The sequence below is a fragment of the Rhipicephalus microplus genome, chromosome X, assembly GCF_043290135.1.
Source record: "Rhipicephalus microplus isolate Deutch F79 chromosome X, USDA_Rmic, whole genome shotgun sequence".
Classification (NCBI taxonomy): Eukaryota; Metazoa; Arthropoda; class Arachnida; order Ixodida; family Ixodidae; genus Rhipicephalus; species Rhipicephalus microplus.
Window position 1 is genome coordinate 319,766,865 of NC_134710.1, and position 16,046 is coordinate 319,782,910.

General features: G+C 44.3%; 1 protein-coding gene across 1 annotated transcript in view; it reads right to left on the minus strand.

The window, feature by feature from the left end:
- LOC119162091 (alcohol dehydrogenase class-3) overlaps positions 1-15,475 on the minus strand; it is a 47,051-nt gene extending 31,576 nt beyond the window's left edge. The window contains exons 1-5 of the mRNA XM_075879581.1: positions 15,363-15,475; positions 14,053-14,154; positions 12,746-12,887; positions 10,747-10,834; positions 9,056-9,188 (exon numbers count right to left, since the gene is read on the minus strand). Coding sequence (XP_075735696.1) covers positions 9,056-9,188; positions 10,747-10,834; positions 12,746-12,887; positions 14,053-14,154; positions 15,363-15,398 — 501 coding nt within the window. The 5' untranslated portion in view covers positions 15,399-15,475. The remainder of the gene's footprint in view (positions 1-9,055; positions 9,189-10,746; positions 10,835-12,745; positions 12,888-14,052; positions 14,155-15,362) is intronic.
- Positions 15,476-16,046: the final 571 nt, after the last annotated feature.

The window sequence follows — 16,046 nt, forward strand, 5'->3', positions numbered from 1 at the left end:
AAAAAGAAGTATTTATATTGTGGAAAAAAAAGCGCCCTAAGCATGCTACGAAGAAAGTTAAATGCCGGACTAGATCTATAATCTCGATTGAATTACCCGTAAAGGTGGTCTATTGGTTATGCCGCTCGACTGCTGACCCGCAGGTCGCAGGATCGAATCCCGGCCGCTGCGACCCCATTTTCGATGTAGGCGAAAATGCTCGATGCCCGTGTATACTTACGGTGCACGTTACAGAGCCCCAGAAGGTCGAAATTTGTGGAGCACTCCAGTAGGGCGTCTCTCATAAGCAAAAGTGTGATTTTGGGACGTTAAACCCCGTCAGTTATAACGGGCGAATTCTTGAACACGAAGGACGCCAAGGAAGAGACGCACGCGGGAAGCATAGCGTATACAGATACACACGGTTCAGCAAGGCATATATCTGGCGGTGGGGCCGTGGGACTTTGCCGTTTGAAAGGCGATGTCACATGCTAAACTAGAAATGCGAATATGAAGTACCAAACGAGATCGCCTATATGATAGGGACGTGCAAAGTGCCAAGTCTGCGTGTATATACTGGGTCAACCAACGCAAAGATAGGATTTTTTTTCTGACAGCGTAGCTAGCTTGATATTACTATAACATTGTCTCTGTGCATGCGAAAACACCTAGCGCGCGTATATATGTGCCACAGACGTCGAGCGAGCCTCACTCCTCGCCACATGGTCCACCAAAAATGAAGACGAGTACGGATACGCGCGGCAAACACTAGATCATGCACGACACGTCAAACTCATCTGCCAAGCCATGGACAAGACGACGCACGCATCTGCAAAAGGACGCATATGCTGCTCAAATAGAAAGCTTCGATGGAGCATAAGCTGAATTCGAGAGGGACTTTCTGGAAAGCCATTTAGGATTTAGCTGCAGGGTGTCTGATCGGCTGTGGTTCGAAATTCTGTGTCAACTCTGTCTCGTGTGACGAACAGCTACACCGATTGTGCACATTGACAGACTGGTATAGCTCCTCCATAAAAAAAAAAAAAAAGGAAGGGAGGGACAATGCATATACTTTTTGAAGCCCGCGGAAAGCAATGTACTTTACGTATACGTGTGATCCAAACGCATAATTGGCCGAATAAAGGTAACTTATAACCTTTTAAAACTAATTACTCTATGAAAAGTGTTAACAGCTCATACCAAAAATTTACAAATTGCAGCCGACGATCGTACGCAACGCGCATCCACATCGAACGAATTTTCAGGGTGAAAACAGTTCTTAGATGACAATGCCCAGCGTGCATCGAAACACGAAGGCGTTCTAGTTAGTTTCGGGCTTGAATGCATAAAAGGGCGTTTTGGTATAAAAAGAATACGACTGCAACAGCTACACATTTTTACCGCAAGTTTGATGGCGCCTATTAACCCTTTGAAGGTAGATTTTTTTTTCGCGAGATGCAGGCCAGTAATGAGTAATTTTTTAATTGCTGAAATAAATTGTTTAGACGATTCCATTTAAGGAAAAAAAAATGTCTATTTTCTTGCATGGCCATAAAGTGACAAAAAGAAATGTTTTGTTGTTACATACGCATGGTTTATTCGTAATAACATCAAGCAAAAACCTGAAAAAGCTTGAACAATTTTTATAAATAAAAGTTATGTAATAGGTTGAAAATAGCTCACAGATTTACAAAAAAAAAACACCCAAAAATATTTTTTTTGCTGCAAAAAGTGTCCTTTAACTCGAAAGCTTTTTCACTGTGTGATAGTCTTTGATGCATTACCCCACTCAGAGTGGCTTGTTGCACTCAACACACGTGCAGCGCATCTGTTTGCGAAGTCTTTGACGCTGAGTGGCGTCGGCACAGACGTAGCACCTTCTCTGGGTCATGATTGCCTTAGCGTCGGTGGGCAGCAACTTCTCTATCGTGTGCCCGGCGCGCGCTTCACAGCGTAAGCGAACGGCGTAAATGAAAGCGGTCGGAAGAAAATTGTGAAGTTGTGCACCTGCCCGGAAAGCAAAACGAGTAAAAAAAAAAAAAACTGTGATAATCTTTCGTTTTATCGCCAACAAGATGGAGTTCGTTTTCCCGAGTGCTCAAAAGAGGAAACGCAACTACGGCGGGTGTCGTTTGTGTAAATCTACGCCGCACGGAAACAGATGCAATCGGGGCCCCGCGGGGCAATGAACGAGTGTAACAATGGTCCATTCTTTGAGAGATTATAAACATCAGCTTTGCGGGCGTGATAAGCGATAAGCAGTCCAAACCAGCCGCACCGCGCGCACGCATTCGGATGGGCAAAGAAAACTCACCGCACCGCTTTGAAAAAAAAAAAAAAAAAGACAGTTGCGCATAGAAAAAAAAAAAAAAGAAACGTATTTATGAAGTGTGGCAGAACTTGTCAAGCAAGAAAAATGATCGAAAAAGGCACTCGTTTTAACAAACATACAGACCATGCCGTACTACATACATGTATATACTTCAAATACCTTGGGTGCCTTTCAGGTGATGCCGTACATGTACGACGACAATGGCTAATATATTCAAGCCACCCTAACACTAAAATCCAAGTGGGCATGTTTCGACAATTCAGCGGCTACATTGCTTGATACGTGTATCGTACGGTAATTGATAAAGTAACGCAAATGTAGTCATCTTAATTATTTAACCAATTATGAATTCCCCAACTTTCGCGCTAGCAATATCTGCCACACGAAGCAATCAAAATTAAGGCCTATAGTTACGCCGTCTCCGGGGCATTAAAAATATTACGTATTGGCTAAAACACTATACTTGGACAGGTTCTGTGTACATAGTATATGGGAAGTATTTGGTTTGAAAAAAACTACAGCTTATATTGATGCACTATGCTATATTTTTTAAAGGGATCAACAACTGGCCAGAATGTTTGGTTAGATACTAGTAGAAACGAAAAGATTATGAAGTATAGTGAGAGATTCGAGCCTTTCTTTTTTTCGCGTCGCGACTAGGATTTACATTTTCAAATTGTGATTAAACGTTAAAGAAACCGGTATATCGTGCAGCCTAGCGGAAGAGCTTTGAAGTTGGATTATAGACTAACACATCAGCGATGAGTCTAACACATCACTGTGCCGCTAGTCGCGTAGTCTGATGTTGTCATGCGTGCTGGTCCTCGAAATCGCAGCGTGTATATTATCACCCAGTCCCGCTCAATTCTGGGCGGCCTACGACGTAAATGAGTTGCACGGTGAAAAGCGGCGCTGCCGTCGCGGCCATCCCACCCATCAGTGGCCCAAGTCGAATCACGGCGCATGCGCGCGCAGTGCACGCATGCGCAGTAAAGCACCGCGCTCGAACACGAACAACTCTCGCGCTCACTGTTTGCAGCATGTGAGTGGTGGGAGTAATCGTGAACAGACACGGATGTAGAAGAGTACTGACACAGACAGAGCGCTACTTTCAACTGATAACTCATTTTTGCACGAACCGATAAGTATATGCCGAGCGAGCGGAAATAACATGAACATAACGAACATTTCCCGGATTCACATCGTTGAACCGAGCACGTGTAAGAATGCATTATCGCGACATAGCAAAACATTTTTCATGTCTCTGCGTCAAATCGAGGTAATGAAGCTTTTTTTTTTTTAAAAAAAAAGCGACACTGAAGGTTGGCTTTCTCAAAAAGATCGCTGCTTAAAAAAAAAAAAAAAGCTTCATTACGTTGATGTCTATTACCTCGCAACGCCCAAAGAGGGGCACGCAGCCGCAGTCACGGCAGTGAATTCCGAGTCGCCCTCGAACCGCATCGTGCACATTATTATTGCGCTCTCTTAGACGTTCGTTCAAGCACCATCAGTTTGTCCTATGTAAATCTTACCGCAGGATAGCGGAAGAAGATTCACGACACCAAGGAACGAAGTGCGTTCTGTGTTTCACAGAGCATTCTACTCTATTCACAGCTGGGTAATTCACAATTTGGCAATCACCACTCGCAGGCCACGCGTGACATATTTAATTGGCGCCTATCACATAAGTAAATTTGACGGTACATGTGCAAGTTGCCCATCAGTTGCGCTTTTGCAAAAATAGATTGCATATCTCGATCATTTTTAAGCTATGCATTTGTTTTAGCTCAATTAATTGTTAACAAGTGACAAAATTTTTGTTGACATTGTATCGCAGTGTTTATTAACTGTGCCCTTCTACGCATGCCCAATCTTTTCTTTTTTCGCTTATAGTATATGTACACCACTCCACTATCAAACCATTGTTGAAAGTCAGCGCTCTTTTATATCCTTGTTTATTGCTTATGTAGTTACGCTGCAACTACTTCTAGGGTGTATTCAGGCTGCTGCTGCTGCTGCTGCTGCTGCTGATGATGATGATGATGATGATCAAATCATGTGCTTCCCTTGCAGTTTTTAAAAATAACTTTAGGCTCGTGCATTAACTGTCCTTTTACGTTGGTTTTTACCATCAACTCTTTTCCTTTCTTGTAACTTGGTTTTATATTATTATTATTATTATTATTTGCTGTGCCTTCTTTGTCCAAATGATTTTAATAATGAACTTAGTACGTTATAATTTTATATTTTGCTGTATTAGTCGTTACTATCAATTTTTGATTGACGAACTTTGAGAGTCTGGCCGGTATATTTATATGATCTTGTATATACTTATTTTGTAAGCAATAAGTCTGGATGTGAATCTGAAAAATACATGTATATTTAAGGAATGCATATCATTACGAGCATAATATTACGAAGAATTCCTTGTCGACGTCAGTTTCATTCCTGGCACATTTTTTTTTTTACTTTTGAGAGCGTCTCATGAATAGGCAAAGCCTCACAGCAGGCTCATGCATCGTATCGCGAACGCTGCTGGATCGTAGGAGAAGCAGGCCGCAGTGCAGAAGTAGCAGGGGCACAAATGTTGCCAACCTTGGGGCGTGATCAACGCTGCTTCGCACTTCAGCACATGGTATATCCACGAGGTATACACGGGGTGAGTTATACTGTAGGTGTTTGTGATGCAAACAACTTGCTTCTTGTGGCGCTAATGCATTGGATGCTGCATGTTTAGTGCAATTCGACCTCTGTGATCGTTAGCTTGAACATCATAAGTGTAGCAACGGCAACCGCCTTTAGATGGAAGCTAAAAACGAACATATCCGTGTGTATACGCTTCGATTTGGGTGCGCATGAAAGAATCCAAGTTGGTCAAAATTAATCCAGAGTCCCGCATATACGGCGTGTCTCGTAACCATATACGGTGGGTTTTGTGCACTTTAATCCTAGATAATAATTAACTCGCGAGAAAAGTGTATATGAGGACGAAGTGAAGACACGTATGAGGACGAAGTGAAGACACGTATGAGGACGAAGTCAAGACACGTATGAGGACGAAGTGAAGACACGATCTGACATACACGGGCTCCACGTGTTTACACCTCGTGTATTCGTTGCGTATAGCCGTCCGTCTTGCGCCACACTTTCCTCAAGCAATGAAATAATTATAGCTCAGCGACAAGCCCTGTCAAAATGCAATACACTGTGGCCACGTCGAGAACGTCCAGTTCTCTGACGTGCTTTGCAAACATGCCGCTCTGTTTGCGCACTGTATTCGTAATGCTTGCACTCTGTGTAGAGATGACTCTTTCTTCTCGCGGGGCCCTCAGCGCCGTACAGCTGCCGCGAATATAGCCCCGTCAAGTGCCGTGTGCAATACGAAAGACACGCGGCATACGAACGTGCCGTTACCGCTCGGCTAACCGCCCGTCTGATTAAAGCGGACAGCATTGTTCAAACTCTACACAAATGCTAATCATATTCGAATATAATGTAATGATGTAATAAATTAGCATAGATGTTAGCATGACACTCACACTGATGTCAAGGTTAGTGTTGTGCTAGCGATGCTACAAAGGCATAGAGATGAACCACGCATATTTTTTTTTTCTTTTTCAACAGCCGAAATTAGAACCTCTAATAGAGGACACATAACGATTTGCCGTGGAAGGGACGACTCAACCTTGCACTAATATTTTAATATAAGAGCGAAATAACGTTGATACCAGAAAGGTTTACGAAAGCGTACGTTTGAAAAAGCAAAGCAAATTTATCCTGAGCTCATGTCATAAACTAAATCCGATGCACCTCTTATTTTGATGTACATGCGCGCTTACAAAGATGCATCCATTAATTAATGTGCCATGAGACGACGTTTCATTAACGAAATAATTAGCGTATAGGTTGTGCAGAGACACCGTTGGAGATGTCATGCATATGGCGATATTGCTTGTGTTGAAGCAATACACGAGAGTTATTGGGTGGTAGAATAAAAGTGTATGACTCATAAACGAATAAAATTTTCGACGAAAACTGTTTTTAAATAAACTTGAATATCTAATATTTTCACACTTTTAAGCGAAGTGGAATTCGATGTTGAGTGAGAGTAACGTATATTAACAAAAAAGTCCAAGATATTTATTTATTTATTTTGCATGAAGGGGCTCGATGCATTCAACAGCGCACATTTCTAACTGGACTTAATCCGGGCGTCTGAGGAGCATGCAAGAGAGACACAAATGGAAGGTCGTCCTGCCAGTGCACTATGGTAACCAATGAACCCTCTGCTGAGAGGGGACGTATCGATCGTGCAGTTTAGTCTGCATGGATTTGCACTGCGATGACGCAATATTCGATATCGGTCTAGTATTTTCTTTATTTAATTACAGTGTCTGCGTTACTAGCCACGTTTACTCGGCGAGAGACCGACGTCAAACTTGCGGGAAGGAAGCACAGAATTAAAGGGCCACTCGCCAACCCGCGTTTAAAGGTGAGGGGATGATTTTCTCCTCTCCTTCATACACACGGTGCATCCTCCTCACCACTTAGTTCTTGAATGCACGTGAACAATATCAGCATTAAGTGCTAGAGCCTATCCGGATTACGCACTGTTCGGGTGCACGCTGTTATCGCCGCTTGCGCAGTTGTGAACACAAAAAATGAAGTTTGATGGGTTGATTGTGCACGATATTCATGCGAGACAAAAAAAGAACGGATGGGCGGCTGCATGGCAAGGCAGTGCAGGAGACAAATCACACGTTATATTTCACGTATATCAACGAATCGAGAGAATGCACGCTGTAGACGTAATGGGAACTACTGTACGTCACAGTAGTGCGCCAAGAAGCACGAGAAACATCGGGAAAGGAATGTTGCGCTCTTTTTTGTATTTTGGGAGCTTGGTGAGTGGCCCTTTAAATACATAGGTATAGCCTTTGTATCCCCGCAAACTCCTTAGCATTGCATAAGATTTCCTTCGCATGATATCTAACGCAAAACATTTACTTTTAGTGTAATATAATATGCAAAGCTTCACTTTTTGCGGTATAGTCAAATACGTGACATGGTTTCATGTTACTGCATTACGTCTCCGAATTGTGTGTACCCTCCACTCATATTAAACTTCAAACAATTTTTTTTTACAGTCGATGCTATAGACAGCTTAATTTTCTTTCATGTTTATCATGTAAAACAGGTTCCAATTACACTTCCGACTCTGGAACCTCCTCTGGTATATCGACCTATAACAATTCGTTTTGCGTCAATAAAATTTAAATTTGATTCGGCAGCTAACTGCGTGCCCATTACCTGTACAACCAGCTCAACATTTTTTTTAGCTTATGCTTTGACGACTTGTGCATGTTTTGTCGTAGTTGGCGATTGCGCGTAAGGGTATGGTGTTGCCGCACGTTTTCAAGCCTTCAGTGTTTTAGGTAATGCAAGTTAACGAACAGAAAATAATGGCAGATGACTCGTGTATTTATAGTGAACGAAGAGAACTTTGTATTTTTTTTGCCTATCTGAAATATTGACTTCCACGTCGAATTTTTAATATCTAATTTTTGTATGGTTATGTTGTTTTTGTGCTTTTGTATATTATTTTCAACGTATACTTATTTGTTTTTACTTTTGTTGCCGTTATTCTCTGTTTCGCGAACTTTAAGTCAAGTTATTTTGTTTTTCTTCTTGTTTAGTTTAATCAAAAATTGAACATTTCCATACCTCGTTTCAGAACGTGCGCAAAAAAGGCCGCGAATGATATGTCTTCAAGGACGCAACGCGTACAGCACATGTGCTTTTTTTTTTTTCCAACTTGTAATATTCACTGTGAGTACGGCCACCAAAGAGTGGAGAACACCTCAAAACACCTGCGGCACACTTGCGTAGAAATACATTTGCAATAACAACGGCGCCCGTAAACACGCGAGATGATGATGATGAAGATTGAAAACATTGATTTTAAAACAAAGAAAGAGGAGCAGCCCACAACAGGCTCCGCAATTGATGGATCCTCATTCCGGGACCTCATTGGCATCAGCCAACATCGGTATCAAGTTTCTTTGAGACTGTCTGAGCAACTGAGCAGGGCCGCCTCCCACTCCTATCGGGCTGGGTTAGGCTTGGGGGAAAGAGCTGAGTTGGGCTGACAAGCCCAAACGATGTGGTAGGTGTCAGCCCCACAGTATTGGCACTTACCAGTGAAAGAAAATCGAAATGTTTCAAATTGAAATGTTTCAAACACAACGGTAGTGAAAAGGCGCAGCAAGATACGTTGATTATAGACTTTTCCAGCCCCTTTGATGGAGGAAGGTATGAACGACGTATATCTCTGTGCTAGGCCGCGATGCCTTTGAATGTGAGGAGATATCTGCCTTCGGGTTTTTGGGTACCCGGGATCTAAGTGAGACGCCCGGTGAACGAGTGATCGGGCTGCCCTGTTTGCTGCTTCATTCCCCATCAATCCCTGGTGGCCTGAAGTACGTGCATGAACTGGCCGACGGGTGGGAGGGTCGATTCTCCGGTAACATTATTTCCGCTAGCGGTGTGACTAGTGATGTGACCCTAACGTCCTCATAAATGCATATACACGTGCATGTGATCTTTGATTTGTTCAGAGAGCTGGTACAGCTTTTATGATGCGCCAACTTGGCCGCGCCCAAAACACCACTGCCTTGCGCACCGAGTGCCAGCGCTAGAGCTCATTCGCCCCAAGTTCGCGACGCATGAGTATGCCTTTCTGACCTTGCAGAGCGAGTTCTCAGAGACCACGGTGTACTCGCTGAAGGTGCTGATGCCCATAAAGTGGTAGAGGCGGTGTCCCTGGCACATGAACCGGGTCGTCCCATCCGGCATCAGCCCTCGTTCCTGGGTCGTCCTGAATCAGAGAAAGCCGCGCGCGAATCCTTCAGCACCACTGCGGCATGTCTTAGCTCAGAAGAATCGATTAATGGGCGAGCACGTGCGCATGGTCTGATTAAAATGTACGTCTTGGCTTGTCATAAGTTCTAACATGAACCACATGTGAGTCTCCTACTGAGCAAGCTCAACTTGAAAGGCACGAACGAAACAAGAAACAGACAACAGTCATTTGCGACACTGTTTTCGGCCTGCTTCCGACTTAGTTGAGTGGCTTGGCGATGTCGCCCTGTGGCCGTGCGTCGGCTGCGACCCACGATGAAAAATCGTCCCGCGAGGATCATTTTGGCGCGCGTACGTGTGCCCGCTGTGCGCGCGTTACAGCTTTTATAGTTTCGTGGCCTTTTGACCATCGTCATGTTCGTATACTCATGCGTGACCTACATTCGTAACTATAGCTCCTCCTTTCTCCAACTTATTACCGTAAGTAAATAAGAATGTCGTGCGAACGACATTCTCCCTGTGGGTCTCAAAAACGAACACGTTCGCATGGGAAAGACGGGCACAGACTCTGTGTGTATTCATTGTGGGCGTTTAATCTATAGCTTATGCACGGCTTTTCTAATTTCCTGTTGCGAATGAACTATTAACCCAACAGTATGTTTTTTTTTTGTACTGTAAGTCACTTTCGCTCCTTTGTCACATTTTTTTTTTTGGTGACAGACGTATGCCTGATTGCGCCCATCTCTTCATACAATTTTCGCATTAACACCTGCATCTCGCCTGTTCACTTCAATGGCAGCCGTGTCTAAAACGCCAAGGCGTTTCGCTGCTTATTCTGCCACTGTCGGCTGAATCGGCGAGACTGTTCGCACACTCTATACTACTGGTCGAGCGACCAAGTTAGTCACAAACGATCACAATTTTCGCATTCACACCTGCATCTCGCCTGTTCACTTCAATGGCAGCCGTGTCTGAAACGCCGGCGTTTCGCTGCTTATTCTGGCACTGTCGGCTGAATCGGCGAGACTGTTCGCACACTCTATACTACTGGTCGAGCGACCAAGTTAGTCACAAACGATCACAATTTTCGCATTAACACCTGAATCGCGCCTGTTCACTTTAATGGCAGCCGTGTCTAAAACGCCAAGGCGTTTCGCTGCTTATTCTGCCACTGTCGGCTGAATCGGCGAGACTGTTCGCACACTCTATATATACTACTGGTCGACCAAGTTAGTCACAAACGATCACATATGACCGCTTTGGTAGCAAAGCGACTGCTTTGGCTCAGTGGCTCGCGGCTCGATTTTTCAGTCGGTTGACCTCAGTCGCAAACCTCTGAACCAATCACAATAATATAGAAAGAGGACATCAGCCCATAGTATTAGAACAATGGCAATGCGAGTTGTATGCGAACAGACGTGAGTTTGGTGGAGTGACGAGTACAAGTCGCACGCAGGTGTGATCATCAGTCGACTTGGGTCACATTTAGGCCGCCAGTCACGAATGGTCGCGCGACCGCTACCACGGCTCGTATCACGGCAAAGAGAAGCAAGTGCGGCCGTAACAGAACACACCTGAACTTCGAACACAAATTCGTGCGCGGGTTCTTGCAGTAGCGGCACTCCTTGCATTGGGGCGTGGACAGTGGGATCACGTGATCTCCTGCATTGTGATACAGAGGGAGAATAAAAAGAATGCACCATGTACGACACTGAGATTGAATAATATGTGGCGTTTTTTTTTTTTTAAAGAGCCAAATGCCCGTTAACTGAAAATGAGAAAAACGCACTTTTTTCATACCGAGAATACGGTGGAGCCGGCTCAAACAAATTTTTGCCAGTACGTTTCTCTCTTCTAAATACCTCAAATTTACATTATGCCTAAAACTTACATTGCGAATTTGGCCGGTATGCAGGAGTAAGGTTTACGTTTGGCTCATATAAATTCGAACATCGCATTTGCGCTTGAATTCGCTGGAAAATAAAGTCTAAAATGACTCGAATGTATGATATATAGCAATATTTTGCCATAAAATCAGCATCATCCTTGTGCTTCCACCGGTACCGTGCTTCGTAGAATGCGCGCAATGACGATTACTAGACTTCAATAGTGAGTGTTTCTTTCTGGCAAAAGGCGTACAATCCTAGACTGTCAGCAGTGTCTTACTTGTTATTGGTATCTACTGAAAGCCTTCAAAAATGCTGCAGCTCTTCTTCTTCTCAAATAATTTTACGCCGTGTATTTTCGAATTACTTCTTTCTTTAGTGATATATCGGTGCCCAATATCGTCACGTCATATGTCTTTTATTTCAAATACACTGTCTTGGAGAGAAATAAGTACTCGTATACTGTTGCGTTTAAAACTCGAAAAGAAACACTAAGGGGCAAAAAGTGGGAAAATCGACCTCTTACTCTTTATTATTAAGTTTTGTCTACAACATCATGTCCTTCCCTAAGTGCCAAATCGTCTTAGAAAAATAATTTTGGAACGTAAACATGACAACTTCTTTCAGCTTGTTTTAGAAGTTAATGATAACTTAGGCGCACTTTAGGCCTGCATGTGCTTCTTTTTGAAAAAAAAAAAGCCACATGACCCGATCGCAATATGTCGCAGTACGAATATATATATATATATATATATATATATATATATATATATATATATATATATATATATATATATATATAACATATATATATATATGTTACACTCAGTGCTACATGAAAAAATTTTCCTTTTCTTGGTGCGCACGCGTACAACCCGCACTTATTTTGGGCAGGAACCGTGCAAATGCCGCACTTTTCGTCATCATTTGACTTTGTTCTCAATGCGACCACGGCACCCGGAATACCTACTTGTCACTGCCCCAAAATACAAATTTGAAAAGTCAAAAGACAAAGGAAAAGGAACGGGCACAAAAATAGTCTTTTGTGAAATAGCTGCCAAAACAGGATAACCAACAGTCTATAGGCTGTGGATGAGAGCCTAAGTCAAGCTATTTCAAAACAATTTCGAACCGGCTCCAAAGGGGTGGGGGGGTGGGGGTGGCTGTGCTTCACACTAAGCCGTCTGGAAGAAGCCCGAGTCCCCCCCCCCCCCCTCCCGTTTTCTCCGCCCATGGTAATGATTGTACTCCTAATAACGAAACAACAAACGGGAGAGCCACCACGATGTCGGCTGTAACGAAGAAATATTTGATGCGTGCGAGGCTGAGAACTTAAAGCGTCGCATAAAAAGCAAAATAAGTATCGAAACACAATTCACCACCACATTTCTTTAAAATGCGACTGCGACGTCGAAAACTTAACGCAGGCCTGCTTGCAAAACAAACTTTGTTCTGTCGTCATTTCCCATTCTCATGCTGCGGTCTATTTAGTTCGAAATGCTGCAAAGAGATAGGTAAGAATGAACTATTCTATAGTGAGTTTGAAATAGGTCTATTGCGCGAGCCAGATTGCCGGTTTGTTAGAGCTGTTTTTTTCGGATGCTTTTCTAACGAATATCGGATATAACGAACTTGGTACCAGTGCTACTTCGTTATAACGTGTTTCGCCTGTATAAATATAGCCTACCATTCTTGAAGCCTGTCACTTTAGGTCCGACGCTCTCAACGATGCCAGCGCCTTCGTGTCCGAGGATGCAAGGAAAGACTCGGTCCGGGTCTAGGCCTTCGAGGGCGTTCGAGTCGGCGTGGCACACGCCCGTGTGCAGAATCTGAGAGAAGGACGTTCCAGCAACGCACAATTACACAGGGCCCATAAACCGCCGAGCAAGGATGGTATGCACCTTGTGCGAGCAGTCCAGCACGGCTAATGTCAGTACTCGATCATGTAGGAATGTAGCGCAATTACCGCGTGTCACGACCATATCATGAAAAAAAAAGAATACTAGTAAAAGAAAACGCCGCAGTCGCTGATGATCGGTATAAATCATTCAACGAGGATGCTTACGGTATATATCATGCGACTGCAGAGAAAGTCCTGCAACTTTTAAAGCGTGTATTTGTTTCTGTCAGTTTCAAGAAGCTCAGGTCGTGTTACTCGATCTCGGGTGAGGTGAATGATCTTCTGGGTGCCTATGGTCGGACACAACCTAAGCAAATGTCTCTCCTGCTGAGAATTTGCATAAATGCTCTGTCTCTACCCCGTACTTACCTTTGTGACGTCAAGCACTTCTGGAGCTTCTGAGACAATTATATATAACTTCCCACATTAAGGTCTGAAGCTTAGACATCCTGGTGAATTTCGAAATTATTTCTGATACCTCTGGACAGCCAAACGTAATGTTTTTTTTTTTTTACATAACGACAAACCTTGAACTCTTAATCCGCGTGGTATATATATAATGGCCGAGAAAAAGTGCTTACGGTTCGCGCGGGGACCAGCCTGCACGACTATCTTTCACAGCTCTGTTGGCGGAGCTCACATTTCCTCTTAGGTTGTAACTGACCATAGCAACATGCGTATGGGCGTCGGAAGGGGGGGGGGGGGGGTGCTAAATAGGCACTTGCCCCCCTCAAGCCATATCAGCACTTGCCACCCGCCCAAGCTAGACCAGTGCTTTCCCCTCCCCCAGTCACGATGCAACACCAGTTTGCCCCTCCCTCAAGAAAAAAATCTTGCCGACGCTCATGAACATGCACGCTGACTTCTGCAAGCTGTGTGCTGTTTCTCCTTCAAAGTACGACGTGTAGACTCGCGCTGTTCTAGATATGCACCTCGCCCGCTTTGCTTTCCTTCGGTGTCATGCAGTGCTTCTCGTTTGCGCGAGTAAGCGTGGGACAGCCATGGAGATTCCCGTCGCAGCTTGGATTATGCAGGCGCAAACATTGTCATTCCATCACAGAAGCGGGCTACGTGTGCATGGCGTGAGTGCTTACCTTCACCCGCACTTCTCCCTGCCTGGGCACTCCCACTTCGACGGTCTCGATGCTCAGGGGTTCCGAGGGCTCCCACGCAACGGCCGCCCGGCAGTAGATGGGCTGCACGCCGTGTACAGCGGCAACGGGAAAAAACCCCGTGAGTCCACTTGGAAAAGCTCAGCGTTCAGGACGCCATGTGCAACCTTCACTGCGCGATTTTACTGCCACCCAGATTGCATTGGCTCGATCGCAGCGATTGCAGCTATACCAGCATCACATAAACATGCCCAGTCAAACCTCATCACAAAGAACACTATAGTTTAGCGCATTGTCGGTTATTATAACAAACCAAAACGAACTTCGGTTGGTCACGCTGCGTATAGTGACATTAAGCTTTTATGACGAAACCGAAAACACGAGAACCGCCGCGACACGAAGAAATAAGTGGTTCGTGCTAGGCTCAAAACTCGAAAGCTAACACAAAAAGCAATGTAAATATTTAAATACAACTCACAACAATGCTTTCTTTAAATGCGGTCGTCACACAAGACATTTCGTGATGAAAGTTGCGGGAGTGTTGGTCTGGCCTCCTACTTTTCGCTTTAACATTGTATAGTTCATGGCGAAAATAAGAGATTGACTGATTGATTGATTCATTGATTGATTGATAAGCAGTGCGGACGTCGTAGACTTAGCCAGGAGACTATCGGAAGCTACTGGAGAAGCTCCCGATGACTGAAGCTGACTGCTGAATTAGAAAAAAGCTTTCGTGCATGAACACTGTGGACAACTTCATTTTTCGTTGTGCATGCGTTTTTGTGCATAGGACTTGAGCGAGCAAGATTGTCTGTTTGTTAGGGCCAGCTTTTATCTCTACTGCTACAATGAGTGCTTGAAATAAAGAATTAATTTAAGGTCCTGATGCTACTTCGTTACGGCAAGGTTGGACTGTAATAGCGAATATCCCCGGATCATCACGAACTTAAAATTAGACATTTGACAAAAAATCTCTGCAGCAACCATATAATTGAGCCAGTCATGCGCCTGGCACGATGACAGATCCTGTATAATCCTACAAACGTTAGCCGCTATGAAGATATTCAGAGACTTGTCGTAGCCGTTGATACTTATTGGTACATCTTGTGTTCGTCCTTCTTTTCTCTTTTGTTATGGCTGTGTATGAATCCGCAATAATAACGAAAATAAACAAAGAAGGAAATCGAGCGAAGTTTTCGACTGCAGCTCAGCTATCCCTGCTTCTTTTTTGGCCATCTCATTACCATGGCACGAGCGCAGTCGCACTGGACTGTATGCCCGCCGGGACTCACCAAGCCTTGCGTGGCGTCAATTGGGTCCATCGACATGGCGAGGCCGGTGCGGTGGCAGTCGCTTGAGCGTCGCTCAGGGAATGAAAAAAAGGGGTGCTTGCTCTCCGACTCCTTCACCTACCATGGCGCGTACCCTCTACGGGCCGAGAATCCGGGGGTAGCAGAACAGGGACTCGGGAGAGAAAGCATAGCAGTGTGAGGAGTACAGGTGGCGCTGTGCTCCCACGTTAATGATGGACAGGCTTCCAAGTAAGGGAGGCTCAGAGCAAAATGAGCTTTGAAGAGAAGCTTAGGAAAATGAAGGCGAGTAGATGGGCAGGGAAAGTGTTCAGGTATTTGTATAGGAAGAGCGTGGACACAAAGTGGAGAAAAAGAACTAGGAGGCTCACGAGTAAATATACGGCTAGAAGCGTGGGCGATACGGCAACAAGGAGCATTAAGCGAAAAGTCAGAGAGGCGGAGAGTATTTATTGGATGACAGCTATAGAAAATAGGCTGGCTCTCAGTTACTACCGAAATGGCAAGAACAAAATAAGGTGGGAGAGGTTTTATGATAATTCAAGGGGAAGCGGTTTACTGTTCGAAGCGAGGTCGGGTTGCCTTAGAAAACGTAGCCATAAAGCGAGATTCAATAATGATGCGGGGGAGCTAAGAATAGAATAATACTTTATAAAACCACTCAAT